Source organism: Trachypithecus francoisi, unplaced genomic scaffold, assembly GCF_009764315.1.
Source record: "Trachypithecus francoisi isolate TF-2019V2 unplaced genomic scaffold, Tfra_2.0 Lachesis_group15, whole genome shotgun sequence".
In the NCBI taxonomy this organism is placed as follows: domain Eukaryota; kingdom Metazoa; phylum Chordata; class Mammalia; order Primates; family Cercopithecidae; genus Trachypithecus; species Trachypithecus francoisi.
The window spans coordinates 74,082,281-74,107,450 of record NW_022681460.1 but is presented as its reverse complement, the minus strand read 5'-3'; the positions used below and the strand labels follow the sequence as shown (position 1 = coordinate 74,107,450).

Below are 25,170 nucleotides of genomic sequence, written 5' to 3'. Positions count from 1 at the left end.
AATTAAAGCCCCTCTGTTTCTCAAACGTCTGGTGTTCTCTCATCTCTGTGCTCTACATTTTCTTTTCATTTATTTATTTATTTAATTTTTATTGAGACACAGTGTGATCTCAGCTCACTGAAACCTCCACCTCCTGGGTTCAAGCAATTCTTCTGCTTCAGCCTCCTGAGTAGTTGGGGTTATAGGCGTGTGCCACCAGGCCTGACTAATTTTTGTATTTTTAGTAGAGATGGAGTTTCACCATGTTAACCAGGCTGGTCTTGAACTCCTGATCTCGTGATTCACCTCAGCCTCCCAAAGTGTCGGGATTACAGGCGTGAGTCTCCACACCCAGCCTCTACATTTTCTCTCTTACCCTTTCCTCTGTCAGCCCCTCAGCTTCCTATATTTCCAAGTGGTCAAGGCAGCTGCTACCTTTGAATTTCTATAATGTCATCATTCTTCTTTTTGTCATTCTCTGGATAAATTGTGTGTGTCTCTAACTTGAAATTCTCAGAGAAAGACAGCATTGGGGTGATTAGCAAAGCCCGTAGTTTGGTTCCCTTCAGGTCATGGGTTTACTCCTTGGACCAAGTAGTATGAAGATGACAGCAAGAACTGTGAGAGGAGACAGATCCTCTTGGGAGAAGTTGTACCTATGAAGATTGAGTAGCTTCTGTAGTACTGTTATTTAAAGCAATACTTCTCAGAGTTTAACATGCTTATTAATTATCTGAGAATTTTGTTTAAATGCATATTTTTTTTTAGTAGGTCTGGGTGATTCTGCATGTCAACAAGCTCTCAGGTGATGCCGAGGCTGCTTGTCTGAGGTCCTCTGGCCAAACAGAAAGGATTGTAAAGCCAAGGGTAGCAGAGGCGGTGCTTGGAGAGGGCTGAGAGGGCAGGAGAGAAATGAGGAGAATGGAGAATTTGTGGGTAAGAGACTGTCTAGAAGCAGCCTGTGCTCGGAGGCATCCAATGCTGGAGAGGGTGAGCAAAATAAAATTGGAAGCTGCTTTAGTATAAACACTGTGTGAAATTTTGTAAGTTCTTATCAGCTGAGTCCAAAGGCCTATGAATTCACCAGCAAGAAGGTCCACACCTGGATTAATCCAAAGTTGGGGGTTTGCAGGAAGAGAATAAGGAACTTGAATGGATATGTTAACCAGGAGGTAGATTTGGTGATAGACTATGCAGTTTATGTTGTTTCAAATTATTCAGTGCTTTTAGATTTTTTTCTTTTTTTTAAAGCTGGAAAAGACTCAACCATTGCTTGAGAGAGAATAGTTACCCATGAAAATATGTGTGGGTGTGTGTACATATGCATACCCACGTGCTTGTGTGTCTAATCCTCTTGCAAGTGATGTATATCTACATAACAGGCTGACTCTGGAATGATTTACAACAGTTCACTTGTTTGGATCTTCAGAAAGTATTATCTTTTGCAGTCAGACATGGAATGTTCTCTTGCCAACGTGATTATGGAAAGACAGAACTCAAAGTTTAAACATTAACAGGATTACAGAAGAAAGAGATGTGTTTGAGCGTGTGGTGCATGTGGGTATCTTCGGAAATTCAAAAAATTGCCAGTCTTAATGGTGCCTCATCAAGGAAACTTCAGTTCAACATCTTGTTAATATTCTAGTAATGTCAAACTTAATTGAACTGATTCAAGTAAGCCGGTACCCTTTGGAACTCATGCTTAAAGTCGTTGAAGTAGCTTCTTATTCAGGGTGTTTCCAAAGAACGTTTTGGGGTTGACCCATTACAGAGGGAAATGGAACAATTATCTGGTTGACTCAAGAAACCATTGTTTTAGGAGGAGTGGGTGAATGAACTGGTATTCTGGCATGGCTGTCAGAAGTTCTGGTAGGGGACTGGAATGATCAATGTAACCGTGCTTTAAGAAAGACCCTCCTCAAATGTGGAAATGCTATTTTTGAATGCAGAGCTTGAGGAGGAGTGGTGAGGGTGGTGGGGATGCTTGCCAAGTCTGTCACATTAACAGAATCACAGATGTCACAGCCAGATTGCCTTGGATTCCATGCCATCTTAAAAAATATGGATAGTGGTCTGAAATCACTTAAAATAGCCAACTTTGATGAAGTCATCCATTTCTGCATATTATCAATCATGTAATACATGCCAGCATCTAAAATGTTACTGATGTTTTACATTTCAGTGATGTTACATCTGATAGCAATTTACTTAGATCTGGAGAAATGGTATGTGGTTATCCTGGCTCTTTACTGACTTAGGTATTAGAACTGATTCTAGAATTGTTAGTTGCTGGCCCTTAGGTTTAATCTTTAGAAGCCACCAAGACTGCTAAATATTTTAAATGTTTTTAATCAACAAATGAGCTTTTCATGTGTGAGAACTCAGTCTATCCTCATGGATAATTCAAATAATGACTGAATAAATGCAGAACAAGCAGGCGACTTAAGCTAAATTTTCTGGAGATAATTTTCACTGGCCAGGTTTTTCTACAGGCTCATTAGCTGCAGTTTTATGTATGTTCAAATAAAGATCAAGGTTTACTTAAATGAATTAATTTTGTTCACCATTTAACACAGTCTAGAAAAAGCAATTATTCAGTACCATCAACATATTTGTGTTGAAAGAAGCTAAAATTAATCTCCATTTTGATTTGTCTCTTGGGATCTAAAATTCTTGTTTTAAAGAGATTTTAAAGAATAGGCATTTGGATTTTTATAAAGAAGTACTTGTGGCAAAGGTAGTATAAGAATCCAAATCTGAGATATTTTAAAAAAACCTCCCAAGGTAACGGTTATTAAATCTATATCAAAATGTTATATATCAATTGAATTAGGCTTTGACATGACTGGAAGATTTTTCATTATAGATTAGAGTTTCATTGAAAAATAAACTTTTGTAAAAATACACACAAGTAAATTACTGCTAAATACTCGTAAGCATAGGCAAGAACTGAGGGTGGAATTTGGTTTGTTGTTTGTTTGGATTACTTGAAAACCTTGCTTTTATAAATTATCTGTAAGAATATGTTACCATATCTGTCTTTGAGAACACATTGAGCCAGATGCTTTGAACTGGGTAGCTTTTAGCATATGTGTTAATCCTGATTTTACCAATACCTCATTCAGTGGCTACTTCAGTAACCATCTAATTAGGTAGCCCTGACTCTTACGAGAGAGCAAAGTAATTACTTACTAAGCTAGCTCATAGTGTAGGAATCAGTTAGCAGTGATATTTGACTACTACAAATTGGAAAATTCAAAGCACTATATTTCATACTTCCTAATACTTTTTATTAAAATATTTCCAAATGAGTTTCTTAAAATATGTTTATTTTAGGGCTATGAAACTATTAAGAAATTGTCCATTTAAAAAATGTCTTTTAAAGAAGTACTTGAGCTCACCATTTTGGTCTGTGTTTTTTGTTTAAGTGTGGCAACTTTTTTTTCCCTAGAAAGACACTAGGCTTACATTCAGAAGGGCTGGTTTGAATTTTGGTGCTGCTATCTATTAGATATGTGACTTTGTCCAAGTTATCCAATCTATATTAGCCTCATTTGTTTCCTCTAAAGATAGAGATGGTAATAGTTCTCAGGGTTATTATAATGTTAAATGAGTTATATGTGAAAGCTTGTTATTGTGAATTGCTCTATGAGTATAATGAAGAGGATGATATTGTGTCTAGTTTAATTGATATTTCATCTATTTAAGACAATTATGATTTAGTAGCACTATCTCTAAATGCTGTCTAGGCACTGAAGGTAAGAATCATATAGAAGAATGTATCAAACGTTCTTCTGAATTCATGTTATGAGTGTCATCTTTATCTTGTTTTTATCCCTCTGAGTGCCTAAGGAAAAAAGAGATTCTACTAAGGTGGTGTCCTATTTTACCTCTCTTAAATTTTTAATGCACTGATTTTGTGTTATAGTAATTATTAATAATAGCCGACACTTAACTAGTGCTAACTATGTCCCAGGTACAACTTCCAGGACTTTCTAATATTAATCCATGTTATCCTCCTGGTAACTCTGGGAAGTAGTTGCTATTATCACCACCAGTGTAAAGGTGGATAAACTGAGGCACAGATAAATTAACTTGTTAAAGATTACACAGTCAGTGTTGTCAGTCAAATTTAACTTTCTTATACCCTTGGGCAGGCATGGTGGCTCAGGCCTGTAATTTCAGTACTTCCAGAAGCCAAGGTGGGAGGACTGAGCCCAGTATTTTGAGGCTGCAGCGAGGGCCACTACAATCCAGCCTGGCTGACAGAGAGATACCCCATGTCTAAAAGATAATAATGATAATAAATTTTCTCAAACCCTTTCTTCAGCTTTTAGGGAAGAATTTGGCAAAGATAATATATACGATAAAGGAAGTCATGCACATTACTTGGGTCTTGGATATAAAAGATGGCATCTTATCTTGGAAAAATGATGCTGCCTATCTGCATGTTGAGATGACAGAGATTGTTGCTTATTTTCCTTTATATTTTTATTTTTAATCTCCAATGTCTATAACTGGATAAATTATTGTTGATTTACTAGGATTACTTCCCTCTCCTGAGCCCAAGGCAAAATAACAGTCCTAGCCATCTCAGTCCTGTGTTGTGAGTGATGTAATTGGAAGAAACAGCCCAACACCCCACCTGAAGAGATGTTCCAGAGCACATGTATTCTATTTTCTTTTCAGACTTAGAATTTGAGTTGGTTATACTGCATGGAGTCTTTCTTTAATTTAGACATGGTTCCCTTCATTTAAGCTACTCATTTGTTCATAAATTTAGCAAATTTTATTGAAGATCTCCTATGTGCCGGGGTGCTGTGCAGTGCTGGAGAGTAGAATGGCAAATATGACAGTCACACACCCTCTGCTTGTTGAGTTTACAAAGTAGTGAAAGAAGATTGACAATAAGAAAATCATATCACAAATGGAAGTAACAGAAGTCCTCTGAATAGCGCTACAAAGCAGAGGAACATGGTGCTCCAGGGATGGATAAGAGAAGGCATTTGGCAGACACTTGAGGATCATCGTTTGTTTTCCATAGTCTGTCTTTGGTCTCGTACAAAAGACTTAAGGAGACTTAAGGAGGAAGAGCAGGAGGAGGGCGAGTTAAAAAGAATGGATGGGGATAGAGTTGGCATATTGAAACATTGAGTAATACAAAGTGGCCACAGAGAAAAAGAAAAACCTCACTTGAGCTGTGTAAAACATCGAATTAGTCCTTGAATATATCACTTTGTCATAGAAGAATAGTAATATTTGTAGTAACTACCATTTTTCAAGAAGTGTTACTGCATATGCATTCTAGTCAACTCAGTAAAAGAAGGAGGGATATAATAAATTTAGTTATTTTCATTAGTATGTTTAAAGTATTTTGTTTGAAAGCTTATATGTCCATTTAATGGCAGTTTATCCAGTATTTTGGATAAATGAGATCACTGCCTTCATTTATATAAATATGTCAAAGCAATGTGCATATTAGTTGCAAAAGCATCTCTGGACAGGAAGATGGTAGACCTTTGTTTCTGATTCCAACTGGTGGATAAATAATAATTGAGAACAACCTAACTGTTCTCATTAGTGAAAATGGGATAATAGCATTTCCCCTGTCTACCTCAGAAGGGGTTTTCTTTACATATTTCATTCAATTAATATTTTTTGTGAACCTTATACTGAGAACAAATAGTGATGAGCAAAGGAGACATGATCTTAGATCTTATAGGACTTACATTCCATGGGAAAAAACAATATTTATTTACAATGGGTCTTAATTTTTCCATTCCTGTGACCTGCGGTGCTATTCTCTAGTGGGCTCATGGCATGCTCCCTCACTTCATTCACTTGAGTCTCTCCTCAAATGTCACCTCTTTGGAGAACCACCATCTCTAATATTCATTTCAGTCTCTCTTTATCCTTTGTTTTACTTTTCTTCCCCACCTTTATCTGTCATTATACTTGTAGTTACCTTTAGGTCCAACACTGAAGTATAATAATCCTTTATCCAACCGGGCATAGTGGTGCACACCTGTAATCTCAGCTACTCAGGAGGCTGAGGCACTAGAATTGCTTGAACCTGGGAGACAGAGGTTGCAGTGAGCCAGAATCATGCCACTTCCCTCCAGTCTGGGCAACAGAGCAAGACTGTCTCAAAAACAAACAAACAAAAAGATTCCTTTATAGAGAGACTTTGTCTTTCCTGCTCATTGATATTGATATATATTATTTAGAATAGTGCATGGCACGTAATAGACTCACAATAAATATTTACCAAATGAATGAGTAAATGAGATGAGCCCACAAGCATATAATTACCAACTGTGACAAACAAATGGGGTAAGTGAATGTATTTTCAAAACTATAAGTAATCCATGTTTGCAAGGTGATGCTATTTATTTGAATTTCAGAAAAAAAAATACAGTCTGCCAGAAGATAGCTTATTTTTTTTTTGTATTTGTAGCTGTCTATTAAATTATTTATTTTCTAAGAGTTTCTCTTCCTTTATATCCATGATTTGTAATACTGAACACTATCTTTATGGTTCTGTAACCCCCGCCATCCCAGTTCAATTACTGTATGGAGTAGAGATTCTTAATCTGGGTCAGTGAACCTTTGTGAAATTCACTGTTGCCTTCTGAGGCCTCATTGTACTCCTTGAAATTGTGTGTAACATGTGTGGCCCCTGCTCATTTTACTGGAGAGAGTTCCTATAACTGTCAGATTCTCAGACTGTATAACCTCCCAAGTTTAAGAATCATTGCATTAAAATTTTTTATTTCCCTTTTACTTTTTGTTGCTCTATTGATGGTTCTTTTCCTCCTCAAGAAGGTTTCATTTTCCATTTATATTTTATGATTATATGTTGGTATTTTTAAATATTTACTGCTCGATTGTCCCCAGTGTGTGGTATTCTCAGTTTATTATATGCATCTGAACCCAGACCTTCTCTCTGTCTCTCTTTTGTCTGGCCAGTAGTGTGGGGATGTGCCAACTGCCGAGTGGTTTTGTCCAACCCTTCTGGGACCTTTACTTCTCCATGCTACCCTAACGACTACCCGAACAGCCAGGCTTGCATGTGGACGCTCCGAGCCCCCACCGGTTATATCATTCAGATAACATTTAACGACTTCGATATTGAAGAAGCTCCCAATTGCATTTATGACTCATTATCCCTTGATAATGGAGAGAGCCAGACTAAATTTTGTGGAGCAACTGCCAAAGGCCTATCATTTAACTCAAGTGCGAATGAGATGCATGTGTCCTTTTCAAGTGACTTTAGCATCCAGAAGAAAGGTTTCAATGCCAGCTACATCAGAGGTATGTAAACCAAAGGCAACGCCAACCTTCTGCTTTTGTTTAACATGTTCTGCAGTAAACACAAGGACCAGGAGACAGAGTTATGCTCTTTTATGTGAATGTGAATGATTAGGATTGGGATTTAAGAGCAAGAAGTTGTTAATATTCTCTGAGCATTCTTCTTAGCAAAATATAATTACCAGATCCAAAATCTAGTTACAGGAGAGTTGAATTCTTTTATATTGTTTATATGCAGAACATTTAAAGGCTGCTTGGAAGACACTGTAGATATTCCACTGCTAATAATTAAAATCTGTAATTCTAACATCTCTCCACTGAAAATTTAAAACATCCCTTTTAGAAATCATTTCATTTTGGGTTTTATGATGTTGTCCTTTTAAGGAACTATGGTATGGAACAAATACAGAAAATGAACAGTAAATTTTTAACAAGCTAGTAACAGTTTAAGCTAATAAATAACACAGCTTGAGGAAAGCCCCCTGAAAATGGCTAACTGAAGGAAATAAGGCGTATTTTTATTAAATATGTTTTCTATATTCTGGCACAACATAACATTTAAATAATCTTTCTCTCTAAAACCTGTGTTTCCCTAAAGAAACTCAAGCTTCGATATGATGAGACTTATACTGTTTTTTCTGTGCTTTCTAAGTAAAAACAAACAGAAAGGTACAACTATAAAAATGACTATTATGATTTATACTTTTTTTCTTCTGAACTTTCTAAGTAAAAACAGAAAGGTACAACTATGAAAATGACTGACCCTCACTATTATAAGTTGTGTTTTCTGATTGTGGAGTTATTTATTTATGTTTGCCATGGTTAAAACACACATGCTTAAATTTTTCAAAATGTTTTAAATTTTTCAAAATAATATTTTAAAAATGATAAAATATAGGACATTGGAAAACAAAAAAAGAAGCAAAGTAGAATTATCTGTACAAATGCCACCCAGCCATAACCACTAATAAAATGTTGATGGAGACATTTATTTCTAGGCTTTTAATTTTAACAATGCATGTAGAATAGTGGTTCATATTGTTTAAGTGTCTCTTTGCATAAGTGGACCTATAAACTTCTTTATATTTAAAAAGTAGACTAAAGTCCATGATTCCTTTAAATTCTATCATAGATTTTTACTAGAATAGTTATACTAAAATGATGTTTTATTACAGAACTATTCTTGATGTACTGAATATTAAAATATATTCAAACTGTTATTCATATGAAACCAGTATTAAAAAGTGTTTTTGAGGAGAAATACTTCTTTCTCAAATTAGTCTCACAAAGGCTATGATATTAGCATAGGGCTAAATCTATTGGTATTATTTAATGATTTTGCATGTATCATAGAAGGATTAGGTGAATACATTTTTATTTTGAATTTATTGCACCTCTATTATAATAATAGTACTTGCCACTTATTGCTGTGGTACTGGCACTGCTCTATGCTTTGGACATATTAACTTATTTAATTCTTATTGACCGTATATGCAGTAGGTGCCGTTGTTGCCCATTTTACAAATAAGACAAAGGTAGAGAGAGATGAAGTAACATACCCAGGGTCACATGGCCAGTACCCAGAAGAGCTGGAGTAGGAAACTCCATGGTCTACCCTTTACTACTCAAAAACTAGCTTATATGTCTGGATACCTTAAATTTCCACTTTGTTTGACTTTTCACTTAGACTCCCTCTCCTTAATAGAATTAGTTTTGTATTTGTTCCTAAAACATCCTGATGATGGCAGAAAAAATAGGAGGATATAGAGTATCTGAAAGGGAGATGGCAGTACAGGAATGTTTGGGAAGAGTGAAAAGTAATCATTAATGAAAATAAGAACTATTATTTGTGTTTAGAAATCATTTGAAAAGTAGATTTTTGGAAATCTTAATGTATAAACAAAGCCTTCCTGAAACCAGTTATTTCCTTAATTAGGTAGTTGGGGTTTTTAAATTGTTAATTTCTCAGTTTCAGGATTAAAAAAATACTTATCAACTTTGCTGGCTGTAACTCAAAAGTTTAGGTGTGAGAGATCCAATCATGACTAGAGATGAAATGAGTAGAATTTCTTACTACTATTGCTGATATCAGACAACTGGTAATGGGTTGGTGACAGAAGATGGATGAGTAAGAGGGGAGGGATGGGGCAAATGGTAGGTAAAAAGCTAACTAGTAGGAAGCAGTGGAGGGCTTGATGTTTTGCATCACATTAGTCTGTGCTCTGAAGTTAACAGGTTTATCTTTCCTATTATGTTTTGTCCTAGTTGCTGTGTCCTTAAGGAATCAAAAGGTCATTTTACCCCAGACGTCAGATGCTTACCAGGTATCTGTTGCAAAAAGTGTCTCCATTCCAGAGCTCAGTGCTTTCACGCTCTGCTTTGAGGCAACCAAAGTTGGCCATGAAGACAATGATTGGACAGCTTTCTCCTACTCAAATGCATCCTTCACACAATTGCTCAGTTTTGGAAAGGCCAAGAGTGGTTACTTTCTATCCATTTCTGATTCAAAATGTTTGCTGAACAATGCATTACCTGTCAAGGAAAAAGAAGACATTTTTGCAGAAAGCTTTGAGCAGCTCTGCCTTGTTTGGAATAATTCTTTGGGCTCTATTGGTGTAAATTTCAAAAGAAACTATGAAACAGTTCCATGTGATTCTACCATTAGTAAAGTTATTCCTGGGAATGGGAAATTGTTGTTGGGCTCCAATCAAAATGAAATTGTCTCTCTAAAAGGGGACATTTATAACTTTCGACTTTGGAATTTTACCATGAATGCCAAAATCCTCTCCAATCTCAGCTGTAACATGAAAGGGAATGTAGTCGACTGGCAAAATGACTTCTGGAATATCCCAAACCTAGCTCTGAAAGCTGAAAGCAACCTAAGCTGTGGTGAGTTTGTACCTTATTCCCTTTTTTTTTCTTTTTTTAGGATTATTCTATGAATATGATTGTCAATAAGGAATTATACATACACACAAGTGTATGTGTGTATATATTCCCACATATAGATACATATGTTGTCATTAAAAAACTTTTAAGTTTTAAAATGTCTCCTTCTCAGCTCTTATAGCACACATTTGATTATAAGCCATGCATGATCCATCAAGACATTTGGTTTAACCATTCTTAAGTTTTCCCCATGTCATAAAATATCACAGAGTTTATCACTAATATAACAGTTATAATTGTAGAGTCTCAAATAGAAATGTTAACACTAGGCTTGAAACAAAAGAAATTAATAAGTAAGTTATTGTTATTTTTTTTTGAGACAGCATCTCACTGTGTTGCCCAGGCTGGAGTGCGGTGGGGTGATCTTGGCTCACTGCAAACTCTACCTCCTGGGTTCAAGCAATTCTCATGCCTCGGCTTCCCAAGTCTTTGGGACCACAGGTGTGCGCCACCATGCCCGGCTAATTTTTGTATTTATTTTTAAGAGAGATGGGGTTTCATCATGTTGGCTCGGCTGGTCTTGAACTCCTAACTTCAAGTGGTCCACCCACCTCAGTCTCCCAGAATGCTGGGATTACAGGTGTGAGCCACCCTGCCTGGCCAGTTACTGTTTTTTGTTTGTTTGTTTGTTTTGTTTGAGACAGACTCTCACTATGCTGCCCAGGCTGGAGTGCAGTGGTGTGAGATCTCAGCTCACTGCAAGCTCCACCTCCCAGGTTCACACCATTCTCCTGCCTCACACCATTCTCCTGCCTCAGCCTCCCAAATAGCTGGGACTACAGGTGCCCACCACCACGCCTGGCTAATTTTTTGTATTTTTAGTAGAGATCAGATTTCACTGTGTTAGCCAGGATGGTCTCGAATCTCCTGACCTCATGATCCACCCACCTTGGCCTCCCAAAGTGTTGGGATTACAGGCGTAAGCCACCAAGTCTGGCCCAGTTACTGTTTTTAATCACAAAGGTGATACAGTAATAAACTGATCTTTATCATCCTGGAATTAAATTTCAATTGGATGACTTAAATAAACAACCATCACCTAAGAATACTATTTACTCAGCCAGTATTAAATATCAAAACTGTCCATTTTATAGAAAATCTTAATAATCAGAAATTATCCATTTTTTCTTTGAACATTTTTCTCCATTTTTTAAAAATGAGGATTTATAGTTTGTTGCAAATACTGTGTTGTCTCTAGTTCTTCATGAGACTGTAAATGTGCTATTATTAGAAGTAGCTAAATGCAGAATATTTTGAGAAATAATTCTGTGTGATAAAAATTGTATTAAAATAGATCTGCACCTAATATTCTCCATTGACACAAGCTAATTCTGGAAGCTCATATTTTATTATAGGACTGATTCAAACACAAAAAGTAGAAGTTTCATTATCAACTTTAAATGTCATATGACTAAAACTAAGACAGTGATAATGTATACATTTTAGTCACAGACATAACTCTCAATTAAAAAGGAGAAGAAGGAGCCTAGTATTCAAAAGTAATTTATGTGTGACTTTGTTCTTGTAAAAAAATTTCATTGGAACACAGTCATGCTCATTAGTTTATATATTGTCTTTGTCTGCCTCTGTGCTACAATGGCTGTGTTAATTGATTGTGATCAATATAGTATAGCCTGCCCTCCCCTCCTAATTCCCCCTCCTAAAATGTTTACAATCTAGCCCTTTAGGAGAACATTTGCCAACCCCTGAAACTAGTCTAAAGAACTATGAGAGTCCACTTTGCTGAACCACATACTTTGGACAGCATTAGAAAATACCTGCTAGATCTCCTCAGCCAGGGAAAACAAACCAATCGCCCACAGGCTAGTTTAGCCCTAAGACATGGGTGATGGTGGTAGCATTTATTTGTTCCTATACATTTACATTTGTTTCACACAGTGCTTTTAATTGATGAATTATTTCCAATATTAAAAAATTAGATTTCACATGAAAATGAAGTTTTGGATTTTTCTGGTAAATATAATACACTAGGCTACTATATCTGCATTGCCAACACAGCTGGAGCCAAATGGTGGCTGCTGCTTTCAAAGGGGCTTCACAGTTTACTTCAGCCCTTAGCAACCCCTTATTCTTCCCACTCCAGCCCCTTTTTGTCTTTAGATTGCATTCTGGCCCTGATAGGCATTTAAGTGGGAATGCTGACTTATGCCACTCCCTTTATAGGGGCCAGGAAACTGAAGCTTAGAGAAAATAAGTGGCAGAGGCAGTTGGTGGGCTCCAACACGTGTCTTCTATCTCCATGTCTAGTATTTATGTCTGGGAATACTCATTTAAAAAATTATTTTAAATTATTTTAATTGATAAAAACTATATGTGTTTATGGTGTACAACATATTTTAATATAGGTATATATTGTGGAATGACTAATTTGAGCTAATTAACTTTCATTATTATCTCATGTACTTATTTTATTTGTAGACAGAACACGTAAAATCTCTCAGCAATTTTTAAATATACAATCATTGTTATTAACAGTAGTCATCATGTTGTACAATAGATTTCTTGAATGTATTGCTCCAGGCTAACTGAAATTTTCCATCCTTTGACCCATACATTCTCAACTCCTGTGCCCTGTCCACCCCCTGTGCCCCTGGAAACCACTCTTCTATTCTTTGCTTTTATGAGTTCAACCTTTTTAGATTCCATATTTAAGTAAGATCATGCATTTCTCATAATTTCTTAAACTCTGTCTTCGAGACTCCTTTCCCAAGCCTTAAGATTATCAGAGTGCATCAAGTACATACTCATGTACCTTAGTCATCTATAAGTTTTCAAAGTAATTTTGTCAAAAGGGTAGCGTGAACTTACAGAGTCAATATATTTGAGTCTTTTTAACTTTTATAGTGATCTTCTTGCCATTCCAAGATGACGTTAAGCACTCACATTCCAGACATTCAGATGTCCTGGACTGTGTTTCAGGAGAAATGATGGGAGAGGGAATTTCCTGCTGCTTAATCATCAGCTTTGGGAGTTGAAGAACCCAAGTCACTCATTAACTGACAGGAAATACCTGTAACAGAGATTATATCAAGGCTTGTTAGCTAAGCAAATCTTTCATAAGTGTACCCTGTTAACATTTTAACCTTTCATTTTTTTTCCCGAAAATGAAAGCATCTTGCTGTTTATGGTTATAATTTCCAACAAGCTAATGATCAGTACAGTGACCAATGGGAGAATAGAAATTTATTTCTAGCATTCCATTGAATAGACAATGTCTGCTCAATATGAGTTTTTATTTCAGGATTAATTTGTGATGGAAAAATAAATAGATTTTGCAAAGGTATATTGCTAAATAAATTTTAATTTGAAAGTAACATAGTAGAATTGAACTGACTCAATTCAACATTAAAATGTCCTGTCATTTGTTTCACATATTAAACATCCTAGCCTTAATAAAATTGATATATTAGTAAATATTCTAACAATTTTAGAATATGACTTTGTTTTCCTATACTTTTCTAAAAAATATTTGGGAAATGTACCTTAATTAGGAAAGTTTCAGCAGATTTTTAAAAACATGGTTAAATCTGTCAATCCTTTTAAAAACAAAATGCTTTATTTTACAATAAATCTTCTTTTTATAGCATCTTCATTCTTCTTAGAATAATTTTATTAAACCCATTCAGTTTTATGACTCTCATGGATAGGTAAATTTTTAGTTGACTCTTTAATTATAGGTGCAATTATTTATTTACCTGTGTGATGATTCAAGTTTAGATACTGGCTAATGTCCGTCAATTTTCACAAAGAACAGACAGTGCCTTCTCTACTAGTTTTATTTATTTTACTGATTACTACTCTTTCCTGAGGGAGTGGTACAGTATAATGCAATGAATAGTCTAAGTTCAAACAAATTACATTTATTTTAACAAGCTTTTATTAGGCACTTCCATGGATTAGCTACTGTGGATGTAGAGATAAGACGCACTTTATAAGTACTTTATTGTTATTCTTTTCTGACGTTTCTGGATTTGTACTTACTTTTGTTTCCCTCTCTAGGATTTTTTACAGAGTTTACTAAGGTTTCATCAACTCTTGGATTTTTACCCTTTCATAATCATTACAGTTCTGTTCTTCATAGCCTTAAATTCATAGCCTTCACAGCCTTCAATTCATTATTGGTTCTTCCCTTGCACTTCTAACAAATGATTGAATGTAATATTTTTAGATAACTAAATCATTTTTAAATAATAAAATTAAGATAAATCACTTTATCTTTACAAAGGACTTTATATTTTGAGGATGCCCAAACTCTTTATGAACATAGATGACTAAATTTCACTTTAAGTATATTTATTCATGGAAAGTTGAGAAATTCATCTTAGTTAACAACTGCAAAGAAAAAAAATGAAAGGAATTACTGTTTTTCTTTTTCTGTTATTGCAACTTATTGTGAGGGTTTGCTCTTCGGTTATTTGGAGTATTATTAAGTAGATATGAGAGGAGCAGTGGACTATACATCAGTCTTTTTTACCACAACTTGTGTAAATATTAATATATAGTGACTCCTTTCAGTAGCATAATTTGGAAAGAACAACAGATAGAGAAGAAGGATTAACAGCTTTAGAGCTTTTCCTCAACTACCTGTTTTCAGTGATGACATTTTTTTTTCAAAAAAATTTGGCTCTAAATTTTGCTGTTAATGTTATAGAACTTGGCTTCTTAGCTCAGCTAAAACCCAGGTTCTTGTCACACAACCAGGAAAATTTAGGCACGTGTACAGATTGAGGGGTGAGTAGAGCAGGACTTCATTGGGCAAAAAGGAAAAACAAAACAAAAAACCACAACAACAAAAAGCTCAGCAAAGTGAGACGGAGGCCTACTAATAGGCCCTCCACCTCACTGATTGATTGCCAGGTCCTCACAGGAGCTGGAGAGAGCAGGCTCCTCCCCTGCATAAGGCACAAATTCTCCGTGGCTCCACCTACCTCCCACAGTGCGCAAGTTGGGCCCTAGTCCACTGTGGACAGGTTCAGGCAAGGCCTCGGCAGGTTTCCTCATCTGCAAAAAAGCATCTGATGTAAACACTTGTGGGGTGGGTGGGAGATTCTCTGGGGACCCCTTTTTATCTGCCTAGGCATTTGGCTGTCTCATTAATATTAAGTAAATATCTGAAAACACCTTTCTGGTAGCCTCAAAAATCAGTAAACACATACAGATCATATTCTAAAACCAATTTGTTGATGATAAACATATCACTATCCAGGAGAGTGGATTGTTTGTTCTTCCTTAACAACCTCCTGATGCATAAATCCATCAGCCAAACAAAATTGATTGTGATATTGACTTTTTATGCAGATGTGCTGAAAATAGAACTGGGTAGAAATAAAGTTTGTGCATACTTTTGATATTTCATGTATTTGTTTATTTTGGTGTGTTTGTAATGCAAGTTTTCATTTATCAATTTAATTTCCTTTTAATTAAATTAGTCACATGTATTTATATCATTTTTACTGAAAAACATTCCAGTTTGATTTTTATTGTCATTTTGGGTCATATTAAAATAGTGTTTATTGAGTATTCAAAGCAGTCAATTTGCTAAACTAGAAGTTCCCCAGAAGGAACAGCTAACTAAAATATTGAGAAGTAAATGTTGCAGTTTCCCATAAAAGAATGCTGCATATTGAAATTTATACTTGTTACTGTGCAATGAAACTGAGGAAATGTTCAAGAAAATTGTTAAATATCTTGCTCTAAATCATAGCTCTTCTGATTTTCTTTTCTTATTTTTACCTCTAAGCTCTTTAACCTACTAGTGGGAATGTAGTTTGCCTAAAAACTGCTTTCCCACAACACTGAGCCCTTATCTCCCTTTGTCTTCCAGAGATATTGTATCAGTGCCAGAAGTGGCCTAAGGAGCCCTTGACTGCCAACATTGTGTGTAATATGAGAACTACAGGAACTCCCTCCAGGGTCTCCTCTGTTGCATGCTACAGAGGCTAAGATTTCATTAGGCTCTGAACTTTAAAGGCTTTTTAGTTTGCGGAAGTCCCTTACAAAATATAAGTACCTACAAAAGGGAGGTCCTACAAAAATTGGGCTTATAGTAAATGTGATGCAAGGGAATAATGGGCAAAAAGCATTCAAGACGAAATTCCACCTCAGTCCTGCCTTAACTTCTGCCTCCTCAAATATTCTTTTTCCATGGTGCATTTGCTTAAGTTTTCAATCTTTAAAACACCCCCTTCCTCTCTCTGCTTCCTTTCACAGCCAAGCTTCCTCTTCTTGCATTCACTCGTCAGACCTTGGCAGTCTAGATTTCATCATTCCCACACAACTCAAACTATTTTCTATAGAGGTACTACCAAAATCCAATGCAAAGTTAAAGTTCTTCTCATTCTTTATCACTCTTGGCCTTTCTGGTATTCTAGATATTGCCACACCCTGCATTAAACTTTCTTCTCTTAAATTCTGTAAAACCACCTCTCTAAAAGTTTTACCTTTTTAAGTCTATAGCTCTTTTTCTTATATCTGATGCTTAAATATAGAAATATCTGTGGTTCCATCCTGTTTCCTTCTCCAATCTGCAATCTATCTCCAGTGATCCCAAACACTCTATAGCTTTGGATGAGTATTTCCTGGCTGCACCACTTACAAAAACACGTTTGCATCTAGGTGTCACACAGTCACCTCAGTTTCCGTTACTGTACTTGGTGTTTACCCCACCTAAGTCTGCTCTTATTCTATTATTTCCCATCTCCTTTTATTAGATAGATATGTACCAGTTTCTCAAGTTGGAAATTAGCAAAACGTCCTCTATTCTTCCTTTTTTCGCGTCTTTAATTAGTTCTATATGTTATGCATTCTGTCTTTAAATTTCTTGTATCTGTATCTATCTCTGTCGATCCTTTTTACTCATGATATCAAGGCTGAATTATTAGTAGTATTCCTGCTTCTATTTCCCTTCTTTTGGTTGTAGAACCTAAATGACTGATTTGTTTTTCTAAGACCAGCCGAGCGGGCACAAAAGAACCAGCAACCAGGCAAGGGTAGGAGCAAAACTGCAAATTTATTTTTGATCACCTAGTTTCAGGGGAAGAAGGTGGGTAGGGAGAGGTCTGTCGGCCTCCGGCAAAGGAGGCTGACAGAGTCCCCCGGTGGGGCTCTCAGGCGGGGTTCCTGATGCAGTCCCGACATCCTGACAGGAGTGGGGCTGGGAAGTCCGCGTGTGGCGTCCGTCCGGAGCGGCTTTTCTAGGAGTGGGAGGGCAATAGGCGGGGCATGGGTGTGTCGGGGGGCGTTCCGCAGGTGCGACCAGGTAAATCTTAGTCTCTTCGGATTGACGTCACCTGGCGCATGCCCGGTTGGTCTGCACCTTCCCTGGCGCCAGCTGCATTTTCGCGCGCGCGGGAAAAGTTGGTGATGAAGAACCCGGAAGTGCACCATCTTGCCTCCATTCGTCCAAACAGTCCAACCTTTTATTGATAATAGTGATAAGGGGGCGCCATGGTCTCTCTGGCTACTTCCTGCTGTTAAGGGGCATTGTTAAGGTCGGGGCCTATGGTTGGTATTTGGACGTACGGATGAAGAATAAAATAAGGCACAGTATTAGTATAGGAATGAGGAATGGAAGCATTTGTTGGAATATTGGCAAAACCCAGAAGGATAGTCCTGGCAAGGCTGGGGAGTATGAGATAGTTAAGAAAATTTAGTAAGTGTGAGGCGAGTGGGGGAAAGTTGAACTGATTTCTCGGCCTAGTAAGGGGGTAGGGCATGAGGGTATAATGAGGAACAAGTGCGCAAAGTAGTTGTTGGCCAGGCAGCAATTAAGGAGTGGAGTTTTTGTGGAGTGGATGGCTTTCTGCTTACTCCTTCTACGGAGATATTGGATGGAAGGCTAGGTCCAGAGAAGGATGGCAAAACAGAATAGGTAGCCTCGCTGTTGATTAAAAAAAAAATTAATTGTCTTACCCGCTACCAGGAGAGTTACCCACGGCTCGGTGAGGGTGATGGGGGTCCCCGAGTCTTGGCACCTTCAGTTGTTTTCGTCCAGATGTAGGAGCTGGAAGGAGCTCCCAGGATCCTGGGAAAGGGGGTCACGTGGAGACACAGCACCTGTTCTCAGGGTGGGGCAATCAGACTTCCAGTGTCCTCCCTGCTAGCAAGCAGGGCAGGGGGTTGCTGGTGGACGAGGGTTAGGACATTCACTGGCCCAATGTCCTGACGCCTTGCACTTATAGCAAGGCTGCGTTGGGTCTCGGGGACCTTGTGGACACCTATTGGCATAGTGTCCTGCCTTGCCGCACTTATAGCAGGCTCCTTTTGTAGCCTTGGAGTCTGCGGAGTGTGTGCTCTCTGGCCTGGGGTTACGACTAGGCTGTAAAGCCGCTGCTAGGAGCTGTGCCTCAGCCGTCTCCTCTCTGGAGTTATAGACCTTAAAGGCTACTTTAACTAGGTCTTGTATTGGTGCCTGAGGACCATCCTCTACCTTTTGAAGTTTTTACGAATGTCAGGAGCTGACTGAGAAATGAAATAACACGCCAAAATGGTGGCCCCTGTGGGGGAGGCCGGATCTAACCAGGTATATTGGGTTAGAACCTCAGTCAGCCTATTTAAGAATGCGGCTGGATTTTCTCCTGGATTTTGAACTAAATTCCTTTATGTATATGGTAGGATTAGCTGAGAAATCACCTAAACGCTTCTCAATTTTGGAAAGATCGGCCAGTGAAAAAGGGACATGTACTCTGACTACCCCCTCCGCCCCAGCTACCTCTCGCAAAGGTGCTAACACTGTAGGAGGGTGTGGGGCAGGGCACTTAGAGCAGGTGTGTGCAGAGATAGGGGACCCTAGGTGGCTGGCTGAGGACGTGGAAGGGGGCATGGGTGCGAGCAGGCTACTAGTCAATGAGGAGCAAGGAGGAAGAGTCTGGGCAGGAAGGGAGGGGGTGGAGAAGGTGGGGAGAGAAGGAGGAGTATAGGGCAGATCGGGACGAGAGCGTAAGGCCCAAAAGCCTTGTATGTAATTAATTTCGGACCACTTGCCTAGCCGCTGGCAGACATTGCTGAGGTCGATCATGCCACAGTGGAAAGGAAAATTAACTGCTTCCTCCTAAGGTCTTGTTTGAACTGTAAGGTTTTTAAATTGGCTAGGAGGCACCCTAAGGGGGTGCTCTTTGGAAATTTGGACTGGGGGTTTCCCATTTGTTTCCTCTTTACTTACACAATGGACATAATGGAAATGGAAGTGGATCTCTGCGGGGCTTCAAAGCGTCCTTTGGAACCAGCAGAGACAGACTGGAGGCTCATGGAGCCAAAGTGGAGATTACCTTCAGGCAGACGTCTCCGTCCTGAACGGGTCTCCCGAGCCACGTGGTGGCTCAAAAGTGGACCTCGGACCTGCGCAGGATTTTTGGCCAAGGGAGGTAAAGAGGAGACAAGGGCACTTACCCCAGGAGGCTGTGAGAGTGAGGGAAGTGGGTATCAGGTTCTGGTCCGTCTGCAGCGTGGGAGCAGGAGGGGGTTCCTCAATCCTTAGAGGCCTGAGGAGGGGTCTCCTCCCGGGTCTTCGGCACCAACTGATTTGTTTTTCTTAAGACCACCAGAGGCGGGGCACGGTGGCTCAAGCCTGTAATCCCAGCACTTTGGGAGGCCGAGACGGGCGGATCACGAGGTCAGGAGATCGAGACCATCCTGGCTAACACGGTGAAACCCCGTCTCTACTAAAAATACAAAAACTAGCCGGGCGAGGTGGCGGGCGCCTGTAGTCCCAGCTACTGTGGAGGCTGAGGCAGGAGAATGGCTTAAACCCGGGAGGCGGAGCTTGCAGTGAGCTGAGATCTGGCCACTGCACTCCAGTCCAGGCAACAGAGCGAGACTCCACCTCAAAAAAAAAAAAAAAAGACCACCAGAGCGGGCACAAAAGAACCAGCGAGCAGGCAAGGGTAGGAGCAAAACTCCAAATTTATTTTGGTCACCTAGCTTCAGGGGAAGAAGGTGGGTAGGGAGAGGTCTGTCGGGGCCTCTGGCAAAGGAGACCTGCAGAGTCCCCTGGTGGGGCTCTCCGGCGGGGTTCCTGATGCAGTCCCACATCCCGACAGGAGTGGGGCTGGGAAATCCGCGCATGGCGTCCGTCCAGAGCGGCTTTTCTAGGAGTGGGCTTTTCTAGGCTTTTCTAGGCGGGGCACGGGCATGTCGGGGGGCGTTCCGCAGGTGCGACCAGGTAAATCTTAGTCTCTTCGGATTGACGTCACCTGGCGCATGCCCGGTTGGTCTGCACCTTCCCGGGCGCCGGCTGCATTTTCGCACACGTGGGAAAAGTTGGTGATGAAGAACCCGGAGGTGCGCCATCTTGCCTCCGTTCATCCAAACAATGACTATTTTCAAATGAAATATAGTTTTCTTGCCTACCTCCTCCTCATTTTCCCTCACTGCCTTTAAGAAAGAGTTCACAATGTTAGCAATTCACCTGGTGAACCCGAAATATCTGAGGCAGGTTTCAATTAGTTTAGAAAGTTTATTTTTCCAAAGTGAAGGACACACCCATGACACAGCCTCAGGGGGTCCTGATGACGTGTGCCCAAGATGGTCAGGGGACAGCTTGCTTTTCTATGTTTTAGGGACACAATACATCAACCAATCCATGTAAGATTTACATTGATTCAATCTGGAGAAGGTGGGACAACTCCAAGTAGTGGGAAGGGGGCTTCCAGGTCATAGATAGATTTAAAATTTTTCTGATTGACAATTGATTGAAAGAGTTATTATCAGTAGAAAGGAATATCTGGGTTAAATAAAGGGCTGTGGATACCAAGATTTTATCATGCAGATGAAGCCTTCAGGTAGCAGACTTCACAGAGGATAGATTGTAAATGTTTCTTATCAGACTTAGGGTCTGTGTAGATGTTAATGCTGGAGGGGTGTAATGAGGCATGTACTACCCTCTCTTCCATCATGGCCTCAACTCAATTTTCAGATTAACTCGGAAGGATATTGGCCAAGAGGAGGAGTCCATTCAGATGGTTGTGGGGGTGCCCTAGAAGTTCATTTTTTGTTTACAGCCTTGAGTGCCCACCACTCAAGGTTCCAGTGTGTGGGATTAACCACTGGAAGAAAGACGGAGGGTTCTAGTGTTCATGGTATTGATATTTTCCAAAGCCTTACAGCAGCTATCCATTGTTTATATATCTGATCATCCTTGTCAGTTTTTACTTTACTTTAGCAATGCCCAGTGACTTCGTGCACAGACCATTTCAGTGCCTCCTTGGTATTTGTTTTAGAAATTCTATCTGCCTAAACCCACAGCCAATATCGTACTGAATGGGCAAAAACTGGAAGCATTCCCTTTGAAAACTGGCACAAGACAGGGATGCCCTCTCTCACCACCCTATTCAACATAGTTTTGGAAGTTCTGGCTAGGGCAATCAGGCAAGAGAAAGAAATCAAGGGTATCCAGTTAGGAAAAGAAGAAGTCAAATTGTCCCTGTTTGCAGATGACATGATTGTATATTTAGAAAACCCCATCGTCTCAGCCCAAAATCTCCTTAAGCTGATAAGCAACTTCAGCAAAGTCTCAGGATACGAAATTAATGTGCAAAAATCACAAGCATTCTTATACACCAGTAACAGACAAGCAGAGAGCCAAATCAGGAATGAACTTCCATTCACAATTGCTTCAAAGAGAATAAAATACCTAGGAATCCAACTTACAAGGGATGTAAAGGACCTCTTCAAGGAGAACTACAAACCACTGCTCAGTGAAGTCAAAGAGGACACAAACAAATGGAAGAACATACCATGCTCATGGATAGGAAGAATCAATATCGTGAAAATGGCCATACTGCCCAAGGTTATTTATAGATTCAATGCCATCCCCATCAAGCTACCAATGAGTTTCTTCACAGAATTGGAAAAAACGGCTTTAAAGTTCATATGGAACCAAAAAAGAGCCTGCATTGCCAAGACAATCCTAAGTCAAAAGAACAAAGCTGGAGGCGTCACGCTACCTGACTTCAAGCTATACTACAAGGCTACAGTAACCAAAACAGCATGGTACTGGTACCACAACAGAGATATAGACCAATGGAACAGAACAGAGTCCTCAGAAATAATACCACACATCTACAGCCATCTGATCTTTGACAAACGTGAGAGAAACAAGCAATGGGGAAAGGATTCCCTATTCAATAAATGGTGCTGGGAAAACTGGCTAGCCATAAGTAGAAAGCTGAAACTGGATCCTTTCCTTACCCCTTATACGAATATTAATTCAAGATGGATTAGAGACTTAAATGTTAGACCTAATACCATAAAACCCCTAGAAGAAAATCTAGGTAGTACCATTCAGGACATAGGCATGGGCAAGGACTTCATGTCTAAAACACCAAAAGCAACGGCAGCAAAAGCCAAAACTGACAAATGGGATCTAATTAAACTAAAGAGCTTTTGCACAGCAAAAGAAACTACCATCAGAGTGAACAGGCAACCTACAGAATGGGAGAAAATTTTTGCAACCTACTCATCTGACAAAGGGCTAATATCCAGAATCTACAAAGAACTCAAACAAATTTACAAGAAAAATCAAACAACCCCATCAAAAAGTGGGGAAGGATATGAACAGACATTTCTCAAAAGAAGACATTCATACAGCCAACAGACACATGAAAAAATGCTCATCATCACTCGCCATCAGAGAAATGCAAATCAAAACCACAATGAGATACCATCTCACACCAGTTAGAATGGCAATCATTAAGAAGTCAGGAAACAACAGGTGTTGGAGAGGATGTGGAGAAATAGGAACACTTTTACACTGTTGGTGGGATTGTAAACTAGTTCAACCATTATGGAAAACAGTATGGCAATTCCTTAAGGATCTAGAACTAGATGTACCATATGACCCAGCCATCCCACTACTGGGTATATACCCAAAGGATTATAAATTACTCTACTACAAAGACACATGCACACGTATGTTTATTGCGGCACTATTCACAATAGCAAAGACTTGGAATCAACCCAAATGTCCATCTGTGACAGACTGGATTCAGAAAATGTGGCACATATACACCATGGAATACTATGCAGCCATAAAAAAGGATGAGTTTGCATCCTTTGTAGGGACATGGATGCAGCTGGAAACCACCATTCTTAGCAAACTATCACAAGAACAGAAAACCAAACACCACATGTTCTCACTCATAGGTGGGAACTGAACCATGAGATCACTTGGACTCGGGAAGGGGAACATCACACACTGGGGCCTATCATGGGGAGGGGGGAGGAGGGAGGGATTGCATTGGGGAGGTATACATGATATAAATGATGAATTGATGGGTGCTGACGAGTTGATGGGTGCAGCACACCAACATGGCACAAATATACATATGTAACAAACCTGCACGTTATGCACATGTACCCTAGAACTTAAAGTATAATAAAAAAATAAATAAATAAATAAAAATATATATACTTAAAAAAAAAAAAAAAAGAAATTCTGTCTGCCAGTAAAATACCCATCTCTACTCTCTTACCCCTGGCTCTCAGCCTCCTGTGCCCTATGGGCCACCTTCTTTGAAATTGATTTCTGTTCACTTTTCTTACCAAGCTGCTGTCACATCCTCCTTTGGGTCACTGCCACCTTCGGAGTACTTCCCTGATAGGACTTAGAACTGTGACGCCATCTCCCTTTCATGCCTCCCTGAGAGCAGCGACTTAAAGCATCATTCTGGTCTCTGTCCCTCACATAATGTAGGCAATAAGTAAATGTTTGTTAAAGGAATGTTTAAAGGTCTGTGACAAAAGCTGCTTGCCAGTCAGTGTCATATCATAGCCTGCCTATAAGATCAGGCCTTTCTGAAGTATCAGGATTCCTTCTTTGGGCCAAGTGCCGCAAGGTATCGAGGATGAAGAAATCATGCCTCTGGAGATACTCTTAAACTGTTAGGTTATTTTCTGCTTATGCATACTGTTTACCTAGTTACTTTTGTTAACTCGTGCAGGAGCTGTGCCCTCACATTCCCGCAGGAAAGTTTTGAAATGTTTATTAGAATAAAATCACTATTACATAAATGTCCCTTAAAATTGAATATATTGTGCATATTATATATATGTGTATATATATATGTATGTGTATACACGTACATACATATATATTTGTATTTTTTGTGTGTTTTTGATACAATATACTTTGTTTTAAGTATAGCCAATGTTTCTCAAGACTCAAGCTGTTGGAAAAAGTCTGTTTATTGTCAGAGGGATATTTAGTGCAACAGTGAAAATCTACAAAAAAAATCAGCTCAAAACTTGTCCTGCTGAGAATGAGTTAGTAAAAGCTTGAAATAAAAAGATGCAGAGACTGAATTGAAGTCACAAAAATGTATTTCTGGAATTACAAATAGCATCTGCTAGGATGTATGAACCAAAACTGTGCATTTTATGGGTAATTCATAATATCTAACTTCACTTTTGAAACTTATTCTTTATGTTTGTATTATTTTATTTGTATGAATTCCTACCCAAACTCTTAAAATGTTTTATACAAAAAAGTCCTGAACTTTTTGTACAAACTTTAAGGGGCAATGGTACTGCTTTTCTTTTGATGTGTGATGACTGATAAATTGAGTTAAAGATTTCAAGGACAATTTCAATACTTTGGTTTTACGTTTGAGAAAATTAAGGCACAGACCTTAAGATACTTTCTTGACATCAAAGAATTACTGGTGGACTCTTCTAGGGCTGCTTCTATTAACCGTATGATTCATGATTTTTTTTCTGGATAATATCACTAAATTATAAATCAAACTTACATATTCTCTTTGTGTTGGTCAAGGTTCCTACCTGATCCCGCTCCCGGCAGCAGAACTGGCCAGCTGTGCAGACCTGGGGACCCTCTGTCAAGGTAGGGAGCCCACAGTGTGCTCCAGAATCTCTTTGCTTTCTACTTGCAATTTTGGATAATGTAGTTGTCATTGT

At 38.9% G+C, this 25,170-nt stretch overlaps 1 protein-coding gene across 9 annotated transcripts in view; it reads left to right on the top strand.

Annotated features, from left to right (window-relative positions):
* ADGRG6 (adhesion G protein-coupled receptor G6) overlaps window positions 1–25,170 on the top strand; it is a 143,113-nt gene that overhangs the window by 55,697 nt on the left and 62,246 nt on the right. For 5 of the 9 annotated variants that reach the window (XM_033235273.1, XM_033235272.1, XM_033235270.1 and 2 more), the window contains exons 3-5: window positions 6,952–7,293; window positions 9,556–10,179; window positions 25,028–25,096. In XM_033235273.1, coding sequence (XP_033091164.1) covers window positions 6,952–7,293; window positions 9,556–10,179; window positions 25,028–25,096 — 1,035 coding nt within the window. Of the gene's footprint in view, window positions 1–6,948; window positions 7,294–9,555; window positions 10,180–25,027; window positions 25,097–25,170 lie in introns of all 9 variants that reach the window. The other 4 variants (XM_033235271.1, XM_033235265.1, XM_033235269.1 and 1 more) reach the window with 1 other exon arrangement.